Genomic DNA, 26,199 nt, shown 5'->3' with positions numbered 1-26,199 from the left:
GGCCAGAAGCAGGCCCACACTTTCCATTGAAATCCTGATAGGTTTATGTTGGTTACAATTGTTTTCATTTTTAAATATTGTATTGTTCTTTCATTGTTATTGTTGTTTTGCACTACAAATAAGACATGTGCAGTGTGCATAGGAATTTGTTGGGTTTTTTTTTTTTCCAAATGATAATTCGGCCCCTCAACAGTCTGAAGGATTGTGGACTGGCCCTCTGCTTTAAAAGTTTGAGGATCCCTGGACTGGATTATCACAGTAATTATTTCATCTTACAGTAGAATCTCACTTATCCAACATTCGCTTATCCAGTGTTCTGGATTATCCAACGCAGTCTGCCTTTTAGTAGTCAATGTTTTTGTAGTCAATAATTTAAATTCAATGTGATATTTTGGTGCTAAATTTGTAAATACAGTAATTACAACATAGTATTACAGAGCATTTAACTACTTTTTCTGTCAAATTTGTTGTATAACATGATGTTTGGTGCTTAATTTGTATAATCATTACCTAATTTGATGTTTAATCGGCTTTTCCTGAATCCCTTCTTATTATCCAACATATTCACTTATCCAGCGTTCTGCCAGCCTGTTTATGTTGGATAAGTGAGACTCTATTGTATATTTATAATCTTATATTATCTGCTTAGAACTAGATTATATGAGGCCCCTTCTACACAGCTGTATAAAATGCACACTGAAGTGATTTTTCTGGCAGTGTGGACTCAAGATAATCCAGTTCAAAGTAGTTAATACAAGATTATAAGTGGGTAATATAGCTGTGTGGAAGGGTCTTGAGTCTACACTGTCATATAATCCAGTTAAAATCAGATAATCTGTATCTTATAGGCAGTGTAGAAGAGGCCTGAGGCCTAACTGTGCCTGTCCCCTGGGCTGAGTAGGTTGCTAGGAGACCAAGTGGGCAGAGCTTAGCCTTCTAACTGGCAACAATTGGATAAAAACAATTATTCCTCTCCATCTAATTAGGACTTTATTTTTCTTTTCTTTTTGTTGTATGAACATGGAGGCATGGATGAGGGGTTGTGTTGCCAAGTTACGGTTTCTGGGATGTGTAGTTTTGTTGTTTTGTCCTAGGCTGAATTTTTTTATCCTTTTATATATATAGACTGTATACAAGGGACTAGACAAAAATTCTATGTATATGAAAGAAGGATATGTAAAAATCTGATGATACATTTCAATTTTTTAAAAGGAGAAAAAATGTCTATTTGAAGGCCTGGGCCAGCCTCGCATAAATCACATGATAATATTAATGATAATGATAGTATTAGCAAGTTCACTGAAAATGCAATGAAACAATGGAAAACTGAGCTGTTTGTTGGCAACCAAAGCTATGGGACTGTTAACATCAAGAGGGGAATTTGCAGGGCAACTCACTGTCACCACTGTTGTTCATCATTGCAATGATCCCGCTGTCAGTAATTCTACAGAAAACAAACCTAGGCTACCAAATGGCAAGAAATTCACCAAAGAAATTCCCACTTGCTATAGATGATCTAAAGCTTTATGGAAAAACAAAAACGGAAAGCCGGTCACTGACCAACATAGTCAGAATCTTCAGCATTGACATCAGTATGGAGTTTGGCCTATAGAAATGTGCCACAGTGGCATTAAAGAAAGGGAACATTACTCACAGCAAGGGCATAGAGATGCCAAATGGACAAACCATAAAGTGCAATCAGCCTGAAACCTATAAATATCTGGGCATACTACAGTTGGACAATATCAAGCATGGATATTTGAAAAATGTGGTCAGCAAAGAATATGTCCAAAGTGTCAGAAAAAATTTGAAGAGCAAATTAAATGGCGGAAATACGATCAAGGCTATCAACACCTAGGCCATACCCGTCATCAGATATACTGCTGGAATTGTGAACTGGACACAAGCAGAGCTAGATGATCTGGACAGAAAAACAAGAAAATTGATGACAGTCTACTACTCATTACACCCATGTAGTGATGTCGACAGAATTTACCTGCCCAGAAAATCAGGAGGCAGAGGGCTTCTGCAAGTGAAACAAATGATAGAGGAAGAGAAACATGCACTGGAAGATTATGTGAAAGAAAGTCAGGAACCAACATTGATGGAATGCTTAAAGTGCAAAAGACAAAGAGTGAATACCATAAAAATGCAATGCAGAACAGAAGAGAAAACGGGCAAAAGAAGGCTCTCCATGGACAGTTCCTGGGGAAAAATTGAGAGCAGAATTGACAAGGAAAAACATGGATGTGACTCACAAATGGAACTTTGAAAAAGGAGACTGAGGGCCTGATTCTTGCAACACAAGAACAAGCAATTCGAACCAATGCCATCAAAGTCAGTCAATGACAGATTCAAAGTGTAGACTGCAAGGAAACGGAAAAAATGATGGATCACATCCTCAGCTACTGCAAGAAGATTGCGCAGACGGACTACAAGCAGAGGCATAATACCGTTGCTCAGATAATCCACTGGAATTTGTGCCATCTGCCTGGTGGGATTACAAGCCTGAAAAGGTTACAGAAAATGAACCAGTAAAACTACTCTGGGACTTCCAAATTCAGACTGACAGAGTTTTGGAGCACAATAATTCTGACCTCACGATTGTGGGGAAAAACAAAGTATAGACTCAACACACTTCATAGAAAAGATCAGCAACCTCAAGCTAAGCACCAAGGACATCCTGATCAGCTTCGATGTGGTGTCCCTATTTACCAAGGTCCCGGTAGCTGACACCCTCACACTAATCAAACAAAACTTCCCAGAAGACATCACAGCCCTGTTTCACCATTGCCTCACCACTAGCTACTTTCAGTGGGACAATGGATTCTATGAACAGAAAGATGGAGTGGCCATGGGGAGCCCTCTCAGCCCAGTAGTAGCAAATTTCTATATGGAACACTTTGAAAAACAAGCCCTAGAAACAGCACCAAAAAAGCCAACTGTTTGGTTCAGATACTTAGATGACACCTTCACAATTTGGAACCATGGAGAGGAAGAACTCAACAAGTTCCTGGACCACCTTAACAGCATCCACCCAAACATCCAATTCACCATGGAAAAAGAAAAGGAAGGAAAACTGCCATTTCTAGATGTTCTGGTCATCCGCAAACCCAATCAACAATTGGGCCACACAGTTTACAGAAAACCTACACACACAGATAGATACCTTCATACAAACTCCAATCATCACCCAAGTTAAAAAAAGAAGCACAATCAAAGCCCTGACAGACCGTGCACAAAGAATCTGCGAACCTCACCTCCTCCAAGGTGAACTAAACCACCTAAATTGGGCTCTACAGGCCAATGGATACTCCACCACAGACATTAGAAGAGCTGCAAGGCCAAGAACAAGCCATGAAAGTCAAGACAAAGATCCACCCAGAGGAAAGGTGTTCTTACCATACATCAAGAAAACCACTGACCGCATAGGCAAACTGATGAAGAAGCACAACCTACAAACTATCTACTGACCTACAAAGAAAATCCAAGAAATGCTACGGTCAGCGAAAGACAAGAGGGATCCTCTCTCCTCTGCAGGAGTCTGCCGGATACCATGCAGCTGTGGACAAGTCTACATAGGGACCACTAAACGCAGCGCACAAACACGAGTCAAAGAACATGAAAGGCACTGCAGACTAATTCAACCAGAGAAATCAGCCATAGCAGAGCACTTGATGAACCAACCTGGACGCAGTATATTATTTGAGAACACAGAAATGCTCGACCACTCCAACAACTATCATGTCAGACTACACAGAGAAGCCATTGAAATTCACAAACATGTGGACAACTTCAACAGAAAGGAGGAAACCATGAAAATGAACAAAATCTGGCTACCAATATTAAAAAACTCAAAAATCAGAACAATAAATAAGAAGCAACACTCTGAGACATGGGAAATAGGGGCAGTTAACAAAGAATGCCCCCAGGCAGAAAGTAGCTAGATGTAGCCATTCAATGCAAATTAGGGTGATTAACTGGAACATTTAAGCTGGCTTCCAACTGACAAGAGTTCTTCCCTCATCCTGGACTTCCCACATATATATATATAAACAGTCCTTGCTTAGTTTTTCCATACCTCACAACCTCTGAGGATGCCTGCCATAGATGTGGGCAAAACGTCAGGAGAGAATACTTCTGGAACATGGCCATACAGCCCAAAAGACATACAACAACCCTGTGATCCCGGCCATGAAAGCCTTCGACAACACAAAGTATGGATCATCGATGTTGCAATCCCAGGCGACAGCAGAATTGAAGCAACTGGAAAAGCTTACACGATACGAAGATTTAAAGATCGAACTGCAAAGACTCTAGTGCAAGCCAGTAAAGGTGGTTCCAGTGATGATCGGAACACTGGGTGCAGTGCCTAAAGACCTTGGCCAGCACTTGGAAACAATCGGTGCAGACAAAATTACTATCTGTCAGCTGCAAAAGGCCACTCTACTAGAACCTACGTGCATTAGGACCTACATGTATCACTGATACATCACATAGTCCTAGACACTTGGGAAGTGTTCGACGTGTGATCCAATACAAAAGCCAGCAAAGTGCCCTTGTTTGCTGTGTAATAATCTTGTTGTGTATCAATTATTAGTAGTAGTATTAGTATTATTATTTTGTGTGATTGGTGTGGACTTGGCTTGAACTTTTAAGTGGGCATAATGAAAATGATGATAATATTAATAATAGTTATTGTTGCTATCATTATTGTTATTATATCATTATAAAAGCAGAACGTGCATATCTTTTACTCCATAATTTGTAATTGTCTTTTTCTTCTCAAGGGAAATTATGCAATGACTCTAACCCAGACCCATCACAGCACAACTATGCTGTGGGTTTTACAATGGAATCATTTCTGCTTTCAATAATTGTAATGCTCACCATATTTAATACCTCCTAGTGGGTTTTTTAAAGGTGGGCCATGAAGCTAATATATATTCTGCCAGGTTATCAATAGGTTTTGTCTGTTAATTGTGCTATCTTTTATTTGTTTCTAAGGTTTCATTTTTCTTTCTTGTATTTTGTGTTATTGTTGTAAACTACCTCAAGGGCACTTATGTAGGAAGTACTCAAAGGCAGTATGTAAATGTCTTTATAAAGAAATATTTAAAAAAAGAGTAGCCCTTTTCTCAATTTTAGGGACTCCTTTTAGATGAGATTATAGTATCCACCTTTCTAGAGTGATATCTAGATCCTAATGCAAGATAATAAGTATAATCTTGTAAGAACGAGAGAGACATTATTTTGTGAGTACCACTCAGCCAGCCAGAAGCCATTAATATGGACAGTGCTTTCCTAGAAGAGATAAAAATTTCACAGAGGCAAGCAATTGTTATAATGGAGGATTTCAACTATCCTTACATTTGTTGGGTATCTAATTCTGCTAAGAATGGAACATAACTGAGGGTTGTTTTTTTCATGTCTGAATGCCTTCATCTGTTACAAAAATGGAAGAATAAAAAAAGAGATTTTGCTGCCCTGAGGCCATTTTACTATGATTCCACTTTAACAGCTATTTTTCCAGTTTAGGGAGGGGTACTTGTGCCTCGCCAAACTAGAAATCCCAGAAAGTCATAGGATACAGCCATGGTATTGAAATCATAGGGTTGAAAAAGGGGTCCTTAACTTAATTCTGACCAACAGAAATGAAGTTGTGGGTGAAACATCAGGAGAGAATGCTTCTAGAACATGGCCATACAGCCCAGAAGACTCACAACAACCCCGAAATGAAGATTTATAAATGAAAATGGGAGGGATAAAAATGAAGTTTTATACATGAAAATGGGAGAGATTTTGTGGGAAATGAACCATGCTCTGTTGGAATTTAGATTAGCAAAGAATGAGAAAAAGGAGCTTAGTCATATGTGTACAGTAAGTATGGCGTGTTCAAGAAAGGTCTGGGGTTATCCAATAGCTAGAAACATCAAAGAAATTGAGATCTTGAACACTGAAATGCTCAAAGAGCAAAGTACAGTAGAGTCTCACTTATCCAACACTCGCTTATCCAACGTTCTGGATTATCCAACGCATTTTTGTAGTCCATGTTTTCAATAAATCGTGGTATTTTGGTGCTAAATTCGTAAATACAGCAATTACTACATAGCATTACTGCATATTGAACTACGTTTTCTGTCAAATTTGTTGTATAACATGATGTTTTGGTGCTTAATTTGTAAAATCATAACCTAATTTGATGTTTAATAGGCTTTTCCTTAATCCCTCCTTATTATCCAACATATTTGCTTATCCAACGTTCTGCCGGCCCGTTTATGTTGGATAAGTGAGACTTTACTGTATTGCCATAAGAAAAGTAAAAAATGGTTGGCATTTGAAGGTCCAGGGTGGCTACACAGGGAGCTCTTTGATGAGCTGAGACTAAAAGGAACATGCAGAAAAGATGGATTGGTAAATAGGATGCGAATAAGACAAAGACCCAGGATGGGTAGAAGCTTGCAAGGGAACCTAAAATAAAAAAGTATATATTTTGACTTTATTAAGAGCAAGGAAAGTTGCTGGCAAAGAGAGTGAATTTTAACTGGTGATGAAAAATAGAAGGAATTACATCATTCAACTGTTATTCTCCCCTATTCTTCTTTGAGACAGGGATTTGTGTTCAGCCTGGCAAAAGCAGAACAAATTGTGTAAGGAGGGATTTGCAGCTGAGTCTAGGTGAGGACATGGTTAGAGAGCACCTAACTTCTGTGAATGAGTCTCAAGGGCCAAATGAATCACATCCCCAGATGCTGGAGGAGCTTGTGGGCAGAAGACAAATTAGCTTATTAAATTTGCAGAGCCTATACTGAGCAGGGAGTTGGTGAAAGGATTCCCAAGGTCTTTTCCAACTCTGCAGTTTTATGAAATGTTTATATGGCAGCTGCCCATGCTTCCATTTCAAATCTGTGGTGTACTGTAATGCATAACTACGGGAATTATCTGTAGGAAATCAGGGCACCTATTTTCCAGAATGAAGCTTGCAATGTTAGATTTGAAAATTTATTTGATAATGCTAAATGTTAGAAATTAGATAATTAATAATCTGTCGCGAACATTAATATTTGCAATAATTTAATTAGTAGTAGTTATAGTGCTAGGCCAGACCACTGGATTCACAGAAAATGGATGAAGGTTGCTGTTGGTAATCTGCAGAAGCCTATTTTGTTACTGACACCTTCCAAATGGCTCTTTTCCCTCCTTTTAAACTTGCTTTCCTCCAACTTAGATTTTTTTCTCAAATGTACTGTAAAACCCAAAATCCAATTATTGTCGTGGAGTGGTGGGAGCCAAACACATCTGGAAGCTCTCAGGTTGAGGAATGCTGTCCCAGAACCCAGTTGGAGTTTTGATTTACAAACTCTCCAGTTCAACTTGCATCTCTTTCTTCTTTCTGCTCCCACCAACACACATACATCTGCATCACTTTTCAGGTGCTTGGTTTATTTAAATGATTTATTTCAATTAGAGGTGCTTTGAATGCGATTTCCTGCTTCTTGGCAGGGGGTTGGACTGGATGGCCCATGAGATCTCTGCAAATACAACATTAAGTGGATAGCTACGAGGGTTGGTCAGTCAAGCTGACCAATTAAAGGAACTCTTAATACAACGGTTTCGATTCTCTGAGCATATGCAGAATTATTTTTGTATCCCTGGATCTTTTCTGACTTCCCATTCCTAATCATGAAAAGTGGTCTGCAAAAGCAACTTCAAGGGCATATTTTTTGTAGGCAGAAGCTAGGGATCCCAAATTCCTTTTGTAGCATCTGCTATTTTAATATTTAGCTATGTCACAAATACACTGTTCTCTGCACCCATCTTGCCTTAATTGTACATTATAATTAAAAGGGAATGAAAAATAGAAGACTAAAGAGATATATAAGAGAAGATATGGGTAAAACGCAGAGTGGAAATGGAGAATGGGAGGATATGCTAAGAGGAAAAACTGGGGAATGAGTTTCAGAAACACTTTTCATTTAATTCTCCATGCGAGTAAGACTACCAACCAGGTAAAGGTTTTTCCCTGACATTAAGTCTAATCGTGTCTGACTCTGGGAGTTGGTGCTCATCTCCATTTCTAAGCCGAAGAACTGGAGTTGTTCGTAGATGCCTCCAAGGTTAATTACAGGATTGATACAAAGCTCTCCCCCAGGACAATTCTGACAAAATGAAATCTCATCCCTTTTTTATGTGGATAACAGATCACACAAACTACAATTACATAATTTATTGTCAGAATTAGCAGCGTCCAGGCATGGGTATTTGTTACATAGAGTTTGGGACCAGGTTGTATTGGACCACAACACAAGTTTAAAAACTTTTTTCAGCCTTGAAACTCACTGGCAGGCCTGTAGCCAGGATTTTGTTTCGGGGGGGGGGGGGGGGGGCTGAATCTGAGTGACAGAGGATCTACCCTAGCAAACCTTTTGTATCATTATCACAGTACCCCCATGCATATGGGATATATTGGGCATGGTGATCAGATCATGATATGAATAAATATAACAGTTTAAATAATAAATGTAAGGCCTTCTCGCAGACCGCCCTGAGAATTTGGGGGGGGGGGGCTGAAGCCCCTCAACCCCCCCCCCCCCCGGCTACATACCTGCTCATTGGATAATTTTGCACCCAACCCCTCCATCATAGAATGACAATAAAATGGGAGGTGACTGACCAAATCTGGATATGATGTGGTTTTTAAGTATACTATATATATAACAAAGTAAATACAATAAACGGCTACTATTTTTTATGAATGCATTACAAATCTTTGGCTGTAATGGGCCCCTGTGTATGCCATCTGTTTAATGTTTCACTTTTTTATAATAAGTATTTCTTCCTAAGTGAGATGGAAAGATTCTAGAATGAATGAGGTTAAAGCTGGTGCAAAAATTATAGCCAAAGCATTGCAATATTAGGGATATTCAGTTAGTTTCTGAAATGAAAGCATCCATGTCAGTCCTTTCTATGAAATTTGTGTCAGCAAAAGACAATAAAGAAATGGGAAGTAGTTTACTTGATGAAACCTGGATGTCCTATTAAATCTGAGAGGCTGTCATTATTTCGCAGGTTAACACATCAGCGCACTAACATACTACTACCTTCATTTGGCAACAACTGAGAGGCAAAGTATATCAATAGCTCATTCATCTGAGCTCAGTATAGTCAAAACTTGCCAGCAACAAATCACAGCGGTGCCTTAGAAATCCTGTCCTGCAATATTCCTTTTGCAGTTTGCGAAATGAACACTTCTATAACTGCAGATGAATCTAAGGACCCCAACCCGTGATGTCTCTTTTTATGGAAGAATGGGAGGAGCCTAATGGTAAAGGAGATATTGAGAAAGGAATTAATTCCTGCAAGGGTTTTTAAAAATCTTCTGAATTGGATCATTCAGATTTAAAGGTCTGTGCAGTGCTTTAACAGTTCTCTGGTTTTATAGCATACTTAACAAAGTATTATTACATGCTTAGATGGAAAATATCCATATGAATATGGGCTTGCTTCTACTTGTTAATGCTTTAAAATTTGTACACGTGACAAGAATGCATGTGACACATTTTTTTAAGTGTTGATTGAGCTCATATTTTAAAAGTCATAGTATAAAATAAACATCTCTGCCCTTCCTTCCAGCAGGCAGCACAGAGATCTGCTCTCCGGGTTCTCTCTGACAGGTACATTTTGTCATTTTTATGAACTATAAATTGCTTTATGAAACGCTGAGCCCTATTTATTGTGGCACATAACTCATAATCGGATTTTGTCCCCAAAGTATCTCCGAACTGGGATGTTAAACATTTTGCATGCTTGGATTTGTCATGCATGCGTGGAGTTTATTACTGCAAAAAAAAACCAAAAAAAAAACACTGTCTTGCTGTATTTCATATGGAGTATTCAGAATCCCTTGTTGTGGCATGAAATGAGACTTGTGAAACTGCATGAATGATGCAGTAAATTTTGGAGTTTAGCATTTATTTGAAATATGTTTGTTTACACTCGTTTTTCAATACAAAATACGTCATTTATTTCAAGATGTGCCTTTTTTGACTTTTTCATTTCATTTTATGTTTTTAATTGGAGATACTATCCAAATTGCCTCCTCACCAAAAAAAATATGATATAAGGTTTGTTCACCCTCCTTTGCTCCTTCTCATAATTGCTCAGATGGTACTACTTATGTTAGATTAATTACTCCAATATTGCGGTCTTTTACTTAGACAAAACTTCTACTTAAATCTATGAGGTGTTCCATCATTTTCCTTAGTAAAGCAAACAGAAATGAGGTTGTGAGCCCCTAAGTAGCTTTATATTAAAGAAATTCTTAATGAAAATGGAATGGCCGGAATTGTAAAAGCCTTCTAACACTGTCATGATTATAAAATCAGGCGTAGAAACGGGAATGTTGTTGCTGGAAGGTATATTTTATTGTGCCCCTTTTGCAAACACACACACTCAAACCAGCCTGCTAGATTTATATTTATCCACAAATGAGATACTGTGTCATGCAGGTTGACACAAAGCAAATTTCCCCATGCCTTCTTGGCAGGCATCGCAACCCTTCTGGCCCAAAGTCCTCCCGCCTCCCTGAGAAGAAGCAGTAATTGACTTTGTAAGGCAGCTCAGTCAAATGCTTCTCTAGAGCAGAGTCTACTGCCACTTAGGATGAATTATATGTTGTGCATGGGTGAATAACATTTCTTTATGGTCTGAGGCTGAGACCATCAAAAATATCCTACCTCCACTGACAACCCCTGTTCTGTTCAGACTCATCTGTCTTGCTTTCTTTTTTTTAAAAAAAGTAGGAAAAATAACCTGTCTTTGCAAACTTATCAAAAGATGAATGCTTTGAGCTATCTTAGTCAGTCTTGTGGGGGGAGGGGTACTGACAGATAAAAGCATTTGTGATAAATTTATATGATGTAGAACAGGAAGAAAAAGTCGAGTTTTTCTCTATTAGCATTGGTAATAGGGCTACACAAAACTATCTTGCTTCACCATCACCATCTATTATTCCACATCTATAAATATGCTGGGGTTTGTGCACATATAAGTTACATGTCTATGTCTGCTGGGCAGTATGCAGAAGAAAATAGATGCCCCTGGAAGTTATTTTTTTACTGTAGTCCTCCAGTGTGAGCACAAAATTTGAAATACTGGAGAAGGATTGTAAAGGTGGATGTTGCATCAGTGAAACAATGGACAAGAGGTTGCTTGTGTTAGATAGAAATGGTCATACTGGGACTGTTGGAAATAGCAACCTCCCAAGCATACACTATTTATTTGTTAATGTATATATTGGCTAACCTGTATTCTATGTATATGTTAATTTGCCAGTTTGACTACCTCTTTGGTGTGGGAGGAACTATAGGCATGTGAGCATGTTCAGACTCAGGATTCCATTTTGTATTCTCTTTTGCATCAGACCTCAATGGAGGTGGATGCATGCATGTTGCTGTTTGGACAATATAGAAGTATGCTTATGGACTTCAGTGAGTACAACTATACTTAAAGACTATGGACTATTGATTAAGAACGATACCCTGATAGCTGTATCCTATCTATAACTGAACTTCAGTAAGAAATGTGCCTGTATGATGAATTAATACAAGATGTTTATGAGTACACAAGATACGTTATTTTTCAAAGAAGACTTTTTTAAACTAAGCGGTTTCAAGGGAGTGTATATCTTTTGGGAAATTACAACTGCAAAGAAACAACCATCCTTTGCTAACTAAATATATTCTTGTAGTGGCACATCTGCTATTTGTTGAAAATGGTAATTAACTTCTTCCAGTCTTTGCTCTCATTGTCCAAAAAAAATCACAAGTACAGATTGTGCAAATGCTATTGAAATTCAGAAAAGTGCTTTCTCAAACACAATTAAGCAGAATCTGAAAGATATAATAAATAAATCTAAACAAATCCTAATAACTAAACAAATTACAGAAAAATAATAAGAAAAACAAGAGAGTGGAAAAGAAGAAAGAAAATATATAGTGCACTAGATTGATTAAGAATTTCCAGCTCATAAGGAAGCAACATCAATTAAACTGGAAGGAATAAAGCCAGAATTCTATAATCAGATAGTGTATGTAGACAAGACCAAACCAAACAAGTGGATACAAATTTACCTTCAGAGTGAGGAAAAACAAAAAAAAAATCTTATAAGCGATCATAGGAGAAATAATGTTCAAGTTTTTAAGTTTTACTAAAAACCTGAAGTTTATTTACTTTTTGAGAGCCCATTTCAATGAGAGAAACATGTTAAAATTAAATGAACATATTGCTATTTTTCAGGATGGCATGCATTGAGACTAGACTGTGGTGAACAAAGAACTCTAGAAGAATTAAAATAAAATGACAACTTTTTAAATGAAAAAGGGTGGATTGAGGAAAGATGGAACATTTAAATTAAAAGGGGAAGTATAACAAGATATTGTACTGAAAATAATGTTGACATATAGTAAAATTAATATAGATTGAAAGGAAAAGAATTGGGGAGGGATGAAATTACAAGAATACAATTTCTGTAAAAATGTTCAATTGTTTGTATTAATGCCACTTTTGGGAAGATACAAATAAAATAATAATATATAATAATAAACAGAAGGCATTACAATTAATCTGAATTATATTTGTTTATATTTAGCAGAAGTTGGAAGAACTGGTAGAAGAAGAGTACTTTATACTGAACTGTTTCTTAATGGCCAGAGTCTAATGCTTAAAAGCTTAAACTTTTAATTCTTATAATATTTGAAAGAGATCCATGCTATTAAAAGAGCAAGAAGAATGGAGTCCCACCCTCCACAATGATGCACAATGTGCATAGACCTCTAGTAGAATGGCAAATGTGCATGATTTATGGGTATACAATTTTTCTTCAATCTACTGTAAGATGCACCCCCACTCCCCAATATAAATATCTCCAAAATAGGGTGCAAATTAGAATTGCAGGTGCTTTTATATACAAATAAAATAAAATTCTGTTAGTGGTATTGAAATTAGTGTGCGCTTTACAATTAATTGTGCCTTAGAATTGAATAAATTCGTTATTTTTCCCCTCTGAGTATTCCTTGCCTCAGAATATCTGATGAAATTCATGGGGTTGCCATAAGTCAACAGACAACTTGAAGGCACACACATACTTGTTCACACCTAACGTATATCTGTCAGAGATTAGAGTTGTCATTATTTATGGGAAAACCCACTCACATGTAGAATGTATGAAAGAGGGTTTCATTTTAAAATAATTGGACTGAATACAGAAAATGAGTGCTTTTAATTGTTATTGTTATTGGTTCTCGTTCCTGAACAGTAATAAGAATGTTTCATTGTTATATAGGCCCATCTTTTGTCTATGTATTTTCACTGGTCCTCAGGGAAACCAAAGTAGCAGTCCAGAATTAATGTGTATGAACCAGAGAAAGCTGTTGGCATCCAGAAATGACCTCTCTGTGTTTTACTGAGATGACAGGCGTAGTGTCTCATGGTGTGTAAAATATGTAAAGTACTATGGGGAGGCAGAAAGGTGTATGTGTGTGGAATATGAATTGCCTCAGCATATTATTAACCTCACTGGCTATGTAGTAAATAGAAGATAACTGTGATCAAAAATGAATTTGTGCAATTTATCAAGCTGAGGAACTGCGCATTTTGTAGTGAGTCAGGAAGTCAATTCCAAAATCTAGGGCAAACAGAGCAATAGGAAATTGCAGGGACTAAGAAGTTAATCATACCTTTGGACTGCTTTCATCGTTTTTGAATGACAGAATCAGCAGAGTCCCAGAAGGAATATTTCTAACAGCAACTTATCAGAAAATAATTATCAGCAAGTCTTTCAATAGCATCTGTAATAACTTTTAATGTAAGGAGAGTAGTAATTTGATATATTAGTTCTATCTGTATCTATATGTATCTATATTTCAAACAAATATCAAGGAATTTCTAAATTATAATGTGTTTGAAAATGTTTTGCCTATAATATTAGGAAAATCAACATATAACTGGGAAACCACTGTATATCTATCTATAATCTTTTGAAACTTTCTGTAGTAATCTGGTGACTTCATATAATTAAAGTATACACACACACATATAGACATCTACATATTATATATTTCAGCTGATGTATATGGTTGTGATTTCATAGCAATATCATATCTATACCATGCCAGGACACTCATTTCCAGCCCTTAACCCAGCATGTCTTGGGATTAAACTGCATAAGTGTTATCAAATGGTTCTGTGAATGCCTGACTCATGCATGAGGAACCATCTGGTTTGCTAATGAAGAAAAATATTTCTGTTTTATTGTTTGTTTTTGACACTCAAATATTGTATTGCCTCTGGGTAGTGAGAAAGCCATAAGACTCATATTACTTCCAGCTTTTGTAATGACTCCAAGTAGCTGTAACTCCATCTGCTGATGAGGGCAGTTCTGCCATTCTGTAGTATCTTCTGGAATTGGTTGCTCCAAACAGCAAAAGAAGGGGGGGGGGGGACATAAAACATTATGCTTTACCACATTACTACTCAGTCTTGACCTAGCAGCTCAACAGTTGTATGAATCAATTCTTCCATTCCTCCTTCCTTTTATTTATACCTCATCTTTTTCACAGCTGTGACTCTAGGCAGCCTACAAAATAATAAGACTTTGAAATATACTTTCTATATCCCCTGCAGGCTCTGATAACTTTTGCCAAAGTTTCTCATGAAATGGTTGCATGTTTCCCTTATTCATGTATTCACTTTCATTATGGCAGTTGAATGGGAACTATATTCCGCTTTAGAAGTGAGTCCCAAAACTATTTGTGAAGGGCAGAATCTGCAGGTGTGACTCTGCATGTGTAGGAACCAATAAAATTAGGAGTTTGCAAATGTAGGGTACAAATGGTCATGCAGGGAAGGTGGGATAACTGATACAATTATGCTGATAAATCCCTTTGGGCAAGTGGGTTTCCAGATTTTTCTTTACTTTAGAGTGGGAGTTGGGAAACTTTGGCCCATGGGCATCACCCATTCCCTTCCCAAGCTCTTGTCTAAACTGCATATGCTCCCAGACTAATGGGGAAATTGCATAATCCATCCTCCTGTTATTTATCTCTTCTGGTTTTATTAAAGATATTGGGAAATCCAAACACACAGGCATCCCAAACCATATGCAGTCTTGCTCTTTGTTAAGGGGCAGTTAAATAACTTATTTTGGAAGGAAATCTGGATGGTGTATTGTATTCTAAAGCAGGGTCAGGCAACTGTGTCAGATATGGGAGCCATTTTTCTGCCCCCCCCCCCCTAATTTTCTTGATGACGTCTTAAGAAGTATTGGGGAGAGTTGCAAGCAATTTAAACAGTGAATTGCTACTGCTGGAAACTTCCAGGAGAGGTGAATCATTCTGCTTTTTGTTTTGGCTGGAGAAAGGGCAATCCAGGGACTGGATGTATTGAGAGCTGCTAGAACAACCTTGGGAACCACATTTGACTTTCTTTTGTCAGTCTGTGTGTGTGTGTGTGTGTGTGTGTGTGTGTGTGTGTGTGTCCCTCTCTCCAGAGAAAGAGAGAATTTTGCCTTCCAGCACCCAACTGGAGTGCTCTACCCTATCTTCTCCAGAAGGGCAAAGACATCCAGGACAGCGATGACACTGGTATTGTAGCAAATCAGCCCTTACATGGTTCATAGCTCACTGACTCAACTACCCCCAGCACTATAGGAATAAAAGAGTGGAATTAAAGAATGGAATACATCAGTAAGCAGAAGAAACACGTTTTGAAAACTGTAAATTGAATGTTTAAATGCTTCCCATATATTAAAGATCAGTGCTGCATGTCAGTAGTCACATAGTCTTCTTTTCCACACAGAAATACAACCACCACCAGACTCCCCTTATTTTGATTGAATATTCAAAGAAAGCTGGGATCTGTGCCATGTTAATGTATGAAGAAGCAAAAAGTAAGGGTGAATGTGACCAGGACTGCCAGATCTCAAAGCCTGGCCCTGAATCTCCAGTTTTCATGGACCACTACAGGTTTTGTTTTTGTTTTTTCGTGTCAGGAGCAACCAGAGTTGCTTCTGGAGTGAGAGAATTGGCCGTCTGCAAGGACGTTGCCCAGGGGACGCTCGGATGTTTTTGATGTTTTTACCATCCTTGTGGGAGGCTTCTCTCGTGTCCCCGCATGGAGCTGGAGCTGATAGAGGGAGCTCATCCACACTCTCCCCAGGTGGGATTCGAACCTGGCAGCTTTCAGGTCAGCAACCCAACCTTCAAGTCACTTAGTCCACTACGCCATCTGGGGGCTCCACCACTACAGGTAGAAGATAAAGTACCAATTTGCCTGTTTTAATCATTCAAACAGTAGGGAGGTAGCTTTTTAAAGACTTGTTTGCTTGCTTTCCAAGGGCCTATGTAATTACTTTCAGTAATTAATGTGTTATCAAAAATTAAACCCCAAAATTATGAATTATGAGATGTGGCTCCATTGGGAAACACAGCTAGCTACATGGTTATTTCTGATTGTCCTACAGTAACCTTTCTATGAAATTCCCCAGAGTGGTACCTCATCTTGCCTTCACCCAGGGGAAATTATCATAATCATCACACAATGAACTGGGAAGAATGGGAGGGGACACACAATTAATTTGTGTCACAGCCTTTAGGTCCCCTTTATTTGTTTCACCTGACATGATTGGGGTTATCTGTAGAAACGATCCATCTCCCATGACCCAAGACACCTAGCCCCTTGCAATGCCCATTAAAATAATCATCACCTTAAGCACCCATTGTGTACTTTGGACTCATCCCACCGTGTCCAGCAAAGCCAAACCATTAAGCTCATCATCAGCCCATTGGCAATTGCCACGCTGCATTCCTTCCCAATCGCACCCCTCTCAGGGATGGATTGGAAAATTTGACTGACACTTCAAATGCTCCAATGAGAGCTTATTAAATTTCCCACCACCATGAAGGGCCAACCAGTGATGACTTCGGACAGAATCCTGAGCTACTCAAGACGCAGAGCCTAGCTGGACAGTTTCTAAACCAATTAGGAGCTTGTGTGGGTATCTTGAATAGCTGTCAACTGTAATAAATATGCTCTGTGTTCAAAATTGTGGTATGTCAGTTCTCCACTGACATCCTCATTGGCCACTGAGGATAAAGCTTCTGATTTTGCCTTCAATCCATCTGTGTCTTATCTAGTCCTTTGGAAGCTTGGCACTCCAGACTCCAAACCCACAGTTTTAGTGGAGTTGAAATCACATTAAAAGTTTCCCCTTTCCCTCCTAACCCTTGTGGCACCAAGGCTCTCCCTCTACTCTGCTCTGCATCCACCTGCTAGCGAGAAATAAATAACTAGAATAAGTCTTCCTTATCTCATCTCTTTATGTAAGCAAGAAGAAATAATTTGATTTTGCTTGATCTGCGAGCAGCCTTTTCAGTTAAGATTTCTTTCTTACTTTTGAAACAGGAAAATATGTGTCTCTGAGTGTGTTTTGTTTTCTTTTGTTTTTGTTAATGACATGCTATGAGAAACTCTGGCTGCTATCAGTACATAGTACTTAGTGACATCTCCAGAGGCTATGACTAGGTCTCAAATGTCTACCAGGTTTCACTCTGGACCTAGAATAATCCTCAACTGGCAGTCCTCAATGTGTCAGCAATGTTTTTTTAATCATGTTGCTCAGCCATGTTTACTCCCTCTCCTCGACTGATTAGTAACTTCTTTCTTTCTCCCACTAAGACTTCTCACCCCATAAGGAGGAGGTTGGGGCATAGAGAAGGGAGGTTTTGTTTTGAATAAGGAGCAACAAGCAGGCCAGGGAGAAGGTAGGGCATATTTATTAGTGGACTGAGTGTCTAAGCCAGGGGTCCCCAAACTAAGGCCCGGGGGCCGGATTGTTTTTTGACCTGGGATTTTTGACCTGGCCCCCGCCCTCAGTTTTAGACTTAGGCTCGCCCAAAGTCTGAAATGACTTGAAGGCACAACAACAACAATCCTACTTGATTATCTTATTAGCCAGAAGTAGGCCCACACTTCCTACTGAAATCCTGATAAGTTTACAGTATGTTGGTTAAAATTATTTTTATTTTTAAATATTGTATTGTTCTTTCCTTTACTAATATTGTAAATGAAATATTGTAAATGAATGATATGGTAATAATATAATATATTTTGTATACATAAAATATTGATAATAATATTATAATGTAATACAATATAATATTTATTTATTTATTACAGTATTTCTGCCCCACCCTTCTCACCTAATAAGGGACTCAAGGTGGCTAATAATAATAATACAATATAATAATATTGTATAATATAATAATATTATTTATTTATTTATTTCAATTATTTATACCCCGCCCTTCTCACCCAAGGGGACTCAGGGCGGCTTACAAGTGGCAATTGATGCCGTTATACAATAAACTAAAACGATTAAAACAGTTAAAACACTCATAAAATAGTCATAAATTACAATATACAAAGTGTTATTTATTTATTTATATTAATTATATATTATATATTAAATGTAATATTAGTAATAATATTATGGTATAATGGTATAGTACAATATAGTAATATATAATGCTAATATTGTACTATGCTAATAATATAATATATTGTATGTACATACAACTTGTAAGCCGCTCTGAGTCCCCTTCGGGGTGAGAGAGGGTGGAGTATAAATGTAGCAAATAAATAAATAAATAAGTGATTGTTGCTGGGGCTTTTTGTTTTTTGGGTTTTTTTGCACTACAAATAAGACATGTGCAGTGAGCATAGAAATCTGTTTGTCTTTTTTTTTTTCAAATGATAATTCGGCCCCTCAACAATCTGAGGGACCATGAATCGGCCCTCCACTTAAAAAGTTTGAGGACCCCTGGTCTAAGCAATACAGATCATGAGCAGTGGCACCTCATAACATTTGTATTATAGTTGTGGATGGACATCGAATTATGCTACTAGCATATGATGGATGAAATCATGAACAGAAACATTTGAATAGTGCTACAGTCATCCAGAGACCTTAGGTTAGTTGATACTTTTATAATGACAATAAATTGAAAAATTGATAAAATAAAAATGTTAAATACTATCAATGCTGGGTTGCATTAACTACCGTATATACTCAACTATAAGCTGACCCAAATATAAGCCAAGGCACCTAATTTTACCACAAAAAAACTGGGGAAACTTATTGACTCAAGTATAAGCTGAGAATGGAAAATGCAGCAGCTACTGGTAAATTTCAGAATGAAAATAGATCCCAATGAAATTATTTTGAGTCATCAGTGGGTTAAAGGTTTTTGAATATTTACCGTATTTCAAAGAAAAACAGTAAACTAGCTCTGTAAGTGGAAAAGTAGGGTCAACAAAAACAATATGGTATTAACAGTATAATAATAATAATAATAATAATAATAATAATAATAATAATAATAATAAAACTTCATTTGTACCCTGTCCTATCTCCCCATGGGGATTCAGGCCAGTTTCCAACATAGTAACAGGCAAACATTCAATGCCTACATAAACAATGCAGAGCTAGATATAGATCTATAATTATATATACTAATTTCACATATGCATTTTCCCCTGAAATGTTTGCAAATCCTCTCTATATATGTGCATTTTCCTCCTGCAATATTTGAAAGCCCTATATATTTATGTTTATATCTATCTAGAAATCTGTGGGGGGGGGCATTTCCCCTGCAATATTTACAAGCCCTATATATCTATATTCATATATATCTACCTAGACATATCTCTGTATATAGATAATTATATCTGTATAGGATATGCAAAGACTTGCAAACATGTTAGGTGAGAATTCATATATAAAATAATGTATACACATACATACAGATATACAGGTACATGGAAATCTCTAGACATTTATATGTATATAGGATTAGCAAAGACTTGCAAACATATGAGGGGGAATTCATATATAAAATTAATATAGATAGATAGATAGATAGATAGATAGAAACATAAAGCTACATAGGGATTGCAAAGGTTTGTAGGGGGAAATGCTTATACAGTAGAGTCTCGCTTATCCAACGTAAACAGGCCAGCAGAACGTTGGATAAGCGAATATGTTGGATAATAAGGAGAGATTAAGGAAAAGCCTATTAAACATCAAATTAGGTTATGATTTTACAAATTAAGCACCAAAACATCATGTTATACAACAAATTTGACAGAAAAAGTAGTTAAATACGCAGTAATGCTATGTAGTAATTACTGTATTTACGAATTTAGCACCAAAATATCACGATGTATTGAAAACATTGACTACAAAAATGCGTTGGATAATCCAGAACGTTGGATAAGCAAGTGTTGGATAAGTGAGACTCTACTGTATATCCATAACAGAGACTAACAAATATTTTAGGGAAAAATGCTTTTATAAGACACACACACATCCTTCTTCCTGACTTGCAAGGGCTTCTTTCCCTTTTCAAAACATTCCCTTGGTTAAGGGCGAGGGAGGCTTTGGAAAAGTAAACACTGATAAGGGAGGGTAAGATGAGGAAGAAATATATCATATATTGCAAGCAATGACCTCCAGGCTCCACTGCTGGCTTGACCTTGACCCGATTATAAGCCGGGAGAGGCTTTTTCAGCTCATAAAAAGGGCGGAAAAACTCAGCTTATCTTCGACTATATACAGTATACTTTTTTGTATTATTACCAAGTGCACTTTTTATATTAGCCTTATTATCTTGAAAGTCTTAGTTAATGGAATTGCTTTGAATTACATAATATAACAAAATATCATTTCAAAATAGTTGTTTTTATTTTTCCAGTACTGTATTATTTAAATGTTATTCATGCACCATTTAGTAAGATCCCCCATACATAGAAAATTGAATGTTGAAAAGCTTAAGTTGTCCATGTGAGAAGCTTTGTTTTCTATATCAGACTATTTTATTTTATTTTATTTTATTTTATTTTATTTTATTTTATTTTATTTTATTTTATTTTATTGGGTGAGTCTATTAATGGAAATATATGTACATAAACATGCAGTTCATAAATTACACTTTTTCCTCATTGACAGGCACAATAGGAAATAATCGTGAAAATGAAGAACGGCCTATCAAAATATTTATTGTAAATAGTCTTAGAAAACTGTGATTAAGAGTTCCAAAATGAATCAAATGCTTACTGGTTAACAACCATCTTAACAAAAGTTTCCTTTGGACATGATATACATATGGGTGGTTAGAGGCAGAGGGAGGTTTGGAGGAAGACCACCATCAAGGAGTCAGATTGCTCATCTAGGCAAATTATTATTTTATGAATTGCAATATAAACCTTCCTTTATTTATTCTGCCTCCTCCTCTTTCAAATCTCTATATATAAAAGAGTGATGGCATCAGGGCAGCGGACAAAACAACAAAACTACAGGCCCTCCAACCTCGAAACACAACCCATCATCCACAGCTCTAGGTTGATACAACAAAAAGAAAAGAAAAATAAAGTCCTAATTACAGGGAGAGGAATAATAGTTTTTATCCAATTGCTGCCAGTTTGAAGGCTAAGTTCTGCCCACTTGGTCTCCTAGCAACCTACTCAGCCCAGGGGACAGGCACAGTTAGGCCTCACTTTTAGGCCTCTTCCACAGATTATCAGATTTTAACTGGATTATATGCCAGTGTAGACTCAAGGCCCTTCCACACAGCTATATAACCCATTTAGAATCTTGTATTATCTGCTTTGAACTGGATTATCTTGACTCCACACTGCCATATAATCCACTTCAGTGTGCATTTTATCCAGCTGTGTAGAAGGAGCCTCATATAATCCAGTTCTAAGCAGATGATATAACATTATAAATATACAGTAGAGTCTCACTTATCCAACATAAACAGGCCGGCAGAACGTTGGCTAAGTGAATATGTTGGATAATAAGAAGGGATTCAAGAAAAGCCGATTAAATATCAAATTAGGTCATCATTATACAAATTAAGCACCAAAACATCATGTTATACAACAAATTTGACAGAAAAAGTAGTTCCATGCACAGTAATGCTATGTAGTAATTACAGTAGAGTCTCGCTTATCCAACGTTCTGGATTATCCAATGCATTTTTGTAGTCAATGTTTTCAATATAATGTGATATTTTGGTGCTAATTTTGTAAATACAGTAATTACAACATAACATTATTGCGTATTGAACTGCTTTTTCTGTCAAATTTGTTGTATAACATGATGTTTTGATGCTTAATTTGTGAAATCATAACCTATTTTGATGTTTAATAGGCGTTTTCTTAATCTCTCCTTATTATCTAACATATTCGCTTATCCAACATTCTGCCGGCCCGTTTATGTTGGATAAGTGAGACTCTACTGTACTGTATTTACAAATTTACCACCAAAATATCACAATGAATTTAAAACACTGACTACAAAAACATTGAGTACTAAAAGGCAGACTGCGTTGGATAATCCAGAACATTGGATAAGTGAATGTTGGATAAGTGAGATTCTACTGTAATATGAAATAATTACTGTGATAGAATAATACAGAACAATATAATCTCTAAAACCAGGACAGTAAATAAAGAACAACACTCTGTAAGCAGGGAAATTGGAAATTCCTCAAAGGAAACAATCAGGGCCAGCTAACATCTCCCAAGAAAGGATTCTTCCAGAAAGGAAGCTGAGAAGGGAGTGAAGCAGTGTGTATTACCAAAGTCATTATTATTGTTATTATTATTATTATTATTATTATTATTATTATTATCATTATTGTGTTGCTATGAACTGTGAAAATGAATACAATCTGGCTCCAAGTATTCAAAAACACTAAAATCTGAATATACAAAAATTACAATACAATCTCTGAAATCAGAACACTAAATAAAGAACAACACTCTGAAAACATGGGAATTCCACACAGGAAACAATCAGGGCAAGCTAACACCTCCCAACAAAGTATTTCCATCAGCAAAGTCTGGCAAATCCTCTGTTTTCTCAGGGCCACAGACAGTAGAAGCACATAAAATATCGCAAAGAACACCACTCTGAAAACAAGGGAATTCCAGACAGGAAACAATCCGGGCCAGATAACACCTCCCAACAAAAAATTCACTCAGGGAGGAAACAGCCAAGCTTTAAAGCTGCAAGGCCATTACATGCTAATCATTTTCCCTAATTGCAGCATTCATACTTGCCTCCAACAGACAAAAAAAACAATCAGAAATATTGTATATTCACAACCTTTAGGAAATAATATCCCCTGATGGCGCAGCGTGTTAAAGCGCTGAGCTGCTGAACTTCTGGACTGAAAGGCCACAGGTTTGAATTGGGGGACCAGAGTGAGCCCTCACTGTTAGCCCCAGCTTCTGCCAACCCAGAAGTTCAAAAACATGCAAATGTGAGTGCATCAATAGGTACTGCTCCAGCGGGAAGGTAACGCCGCTCCATGCAGTCATCCCACATGACCTTGGAGGAGTCTACGGACAACGCCGGCTGTTCAACTTAGAAATGGAGATGAGCACCAACCCCCAGAGTCAGACATGACTGGACTTAATGTCAGGGGAAAACGTTTACCCTTTACCTTAACTACCACCAGTTCCTCAATACTGTATTTCCCATACCACCATACTTCGCCACAGCAACGCGTGGCCGGGCACAGCTAGTGCACAATAAAAAGAATAGTAGAAATGATGATGCTTACTATAACTGTCTTAATTGTGTTGCCTTTTATGAACCCCTTGGTGACTCTTATTTCTAATGCTTCCTTTTCTTCTTTCCATCACCTCCAGTGTTTCATTCCTTTAACTGTTTCAGACTTCCTAAGGTTAATGTTTTCCTCTTCTTTCACACTCTCTTAAATCCACTTATTCCACTTCCCCCTTCACCAATTTGATGCACTAATAATTTCTTCCTCAGGATCTATCTCCAATAATCTTGAAAGCACAGGGGGCTTTATAAAAATACAGCTTAAATCAAATGAACTAGCTTTGTTTAGCTCCTTGAAATAGATGTATTGAAAGGTGAATGTACCTGTTTCTATTTCCTCTCCCATTGCTTGTTGTTGTGAATGATTGTTTGAATAAGCAGTGGTTGATCTGGTCAAAGCTAAGCGTTGTTTATTCCCATTTGTACCTGTTTGTTCCCATTAAATACCTGTTTAAAAATCAGTTAAACTCAGTCATGCTCACCTTTGCCTACATAATGCCTTTCGTGTTTATAATAAATGTTTATTATAACATTTGCATGTGCTAGTTTTTTCTCAACATAATCAGTTGTTCCTCTGTAGGTTATACCAATTATTCTGCTTCTTGACCTTGATTTCCTTCTAGTAATTCAGCTTCTAAAATAACTAAATGATTATGCCTTATGCCTGTGCCTCTGTGCTCTGGAACTGAGTTTCTTAAATTGCGGGTCGCATCCCCCAAATAGGGTCCCATAACTTAATATGGGAGTTGCAAAAAATGTGTGCACTTTTTGTAGCTATTTTAGACATTTACATAGATCTGTTTGCAATGACATGAAGTAAATGCTCCAACTGTACTTCATAAAAGTGTTTAGTAAGCCTTGCAAATGCTGATTTTGCTTCATTTTTGAGAAATGATTCCCTTCAAATTTTGATTTTAAAAAACTAAGCTGGGTTTATAAACTACACTCAGCTGAAATAAAAAAAAATGTCAGTTATCTGCCATTAAAAGTTCAGTTTGTCTGCAACCTGTGCAGGATATGGATTGCATGCCTGTATGTATGTGAACAAACTTTGATGGGAATAAGAGTGGAGAAGGTGTGGCTCCATTTCAGGGACATGGCTAATTATGCAACCTGGGACCTTTTAGGTTGGAGGTGCAGACCTTCAAAACACTCCATTGCGTAAAACTTTCTCAGGCAAAAAGAGGTCATGACTGGGGAAAAAATTTAGAAGCCCTGCTCTAAAAGAACAGGCAATTAGCCTATTATTGTTTTGTGTATGTGCCTTCAAGCTGCTTCTTGATTTACGGCAACCCCATGAATTTTATAGGGCTTTCTTAGGCAAGGAATATATAGAGGTGGTGGTACTAGTTCCTTCCTCTGAAATATAGCCTACAGAGCATGATACCAGGGCTAATCTTGCTTAGTGGTCAAGATCAAACACATGACCTGGTGCCTTAGGGTAATCATTATAGGTTATTACTAGCTGTGCCCGGCCACTCGTTTCTGTGGCTTAGTCTGGTGGTGTTGGTCAGTCTACATTAGGTTGTATTTATGCTGTGACCTCCACCCTTCTTTATACTCACATTAGTAGTAGTATTTGAAGTCTGTTACCTTCTTCAATTTTTGTGTTGATTGATAATTGCTTGAGATCCCTGTTGTCTTTGGTTTGTTGTTAATCGCGATGTCTGATTCTGCTGAGTGCTGTTTATATTTTTATTGTGGTACAATAGTCATTTTTTTGCCTGTGTAGGTTTTATTATTGTTGTTGTTGTAGTGGTCATGAAGGTTGGATAAGTTAGATGCTACTGTATTTTTTTTGGAGGCCCAGTGTAGCACTGACTGGCCTCTCAGCCTCAGTGCCTGGCTGCTTCTTGCCTGTGATGGTGTTGATTCTTATTGTTGTTGTTGTCATTGTTGTTATTGTAAAATTTTTTGGAGGCCAAGTGTGAATGTAGGGATTGGGGAGCTGGATGAGCACTGAATGGCCTTGTAGCCTCAGTGCATGGCTGATTCTTGCCTGTGTAGGTGTTTATTATTAATGGGTGAGTGGATGGATAGATGAGTGGATGGATAGATAGAGTGGGTGCTCTCCTTGTTTCCTTTATTCCTATGCTGTTCCCTTTCTCTGTTCCGATCCTGAGCTCGCTGATAAGAACACACTGGTCAGAAAGGAGGGTAAATATAACCGGATCAATGGTCTTTCTCTCCCTTTTGCTCTTAACCTTCCGGGCAGAGAGGGAGGGCTCTTGTCCTTGGCATTCCTTTGCTTCCCTTCCCTCCCTCCTTCCTTCGTTCTATCCGTCCCAGCCTTTCCTGCCTGCAGAGCCATGGACCTGGGTCAGTGGGTTGGATGGCGGGGAAAGGGAGAAGGAAGAGGCTTCTAATTGAAATGCATGGACTCCATGCCATGGGGTGCTGGGATTTGTAGTTTGCATCCAGTCAAAGCCCTTTCTTTCTTTTTGTCATGGAAGAAGACCCCACCCAAACCTCTCAGACAAATGGGGGTTTAGTTGTGTTTTTAT

The 26,199-nt window shown here is 37.7% G+C and overlaps 1 protein-coding gene across 3 annotated transcripts in view; it reads left to right on the top strand.

Annotated features, from left to right (window-relative positions):
• Positions 1-26,199, top strand: part of aff3 (ALF transcription elongation factor 3) — a 328,454-nt gene that overhangs the window by 225,652 nt on the left and 76,603 nt on the right. For 2 of the 3 annotated variants that reach the window (XM_016997240.2, XM_008120270.3), the window contains exon 8: positions 9,634-9,674. In XM_016997240.2, coding sequence (XP_016852729.2) covers positions 9,634-9,674 — 41 coding nt within the window. The remainder of the gene's footprint in view (positions 1-9,633; positions 9,675-26,199) is intronic. The other variant, XM_062975376.1, reaches the window with a different exon arrangement.

Source organism: Anolis carolinensis, chromosome 3 (assembly GCF_035594765.1).
Source record: "Anolis carolinensis isolate JA03-04 chromosome 3, rAnoCar3.1.pri, whole genome shotgun sequence".
Classification (NCBI taxonomy): Eukaryota; Metazoa; Chordata; class Lepidosauria; order Squamata; family Dactyloidae; genus Anolis; species Anolis carolinensis.
Note: the sequence above shows the minus strand (reverse complement) of the source record. Positions and strands in the feature narration are given on the sequence as shown.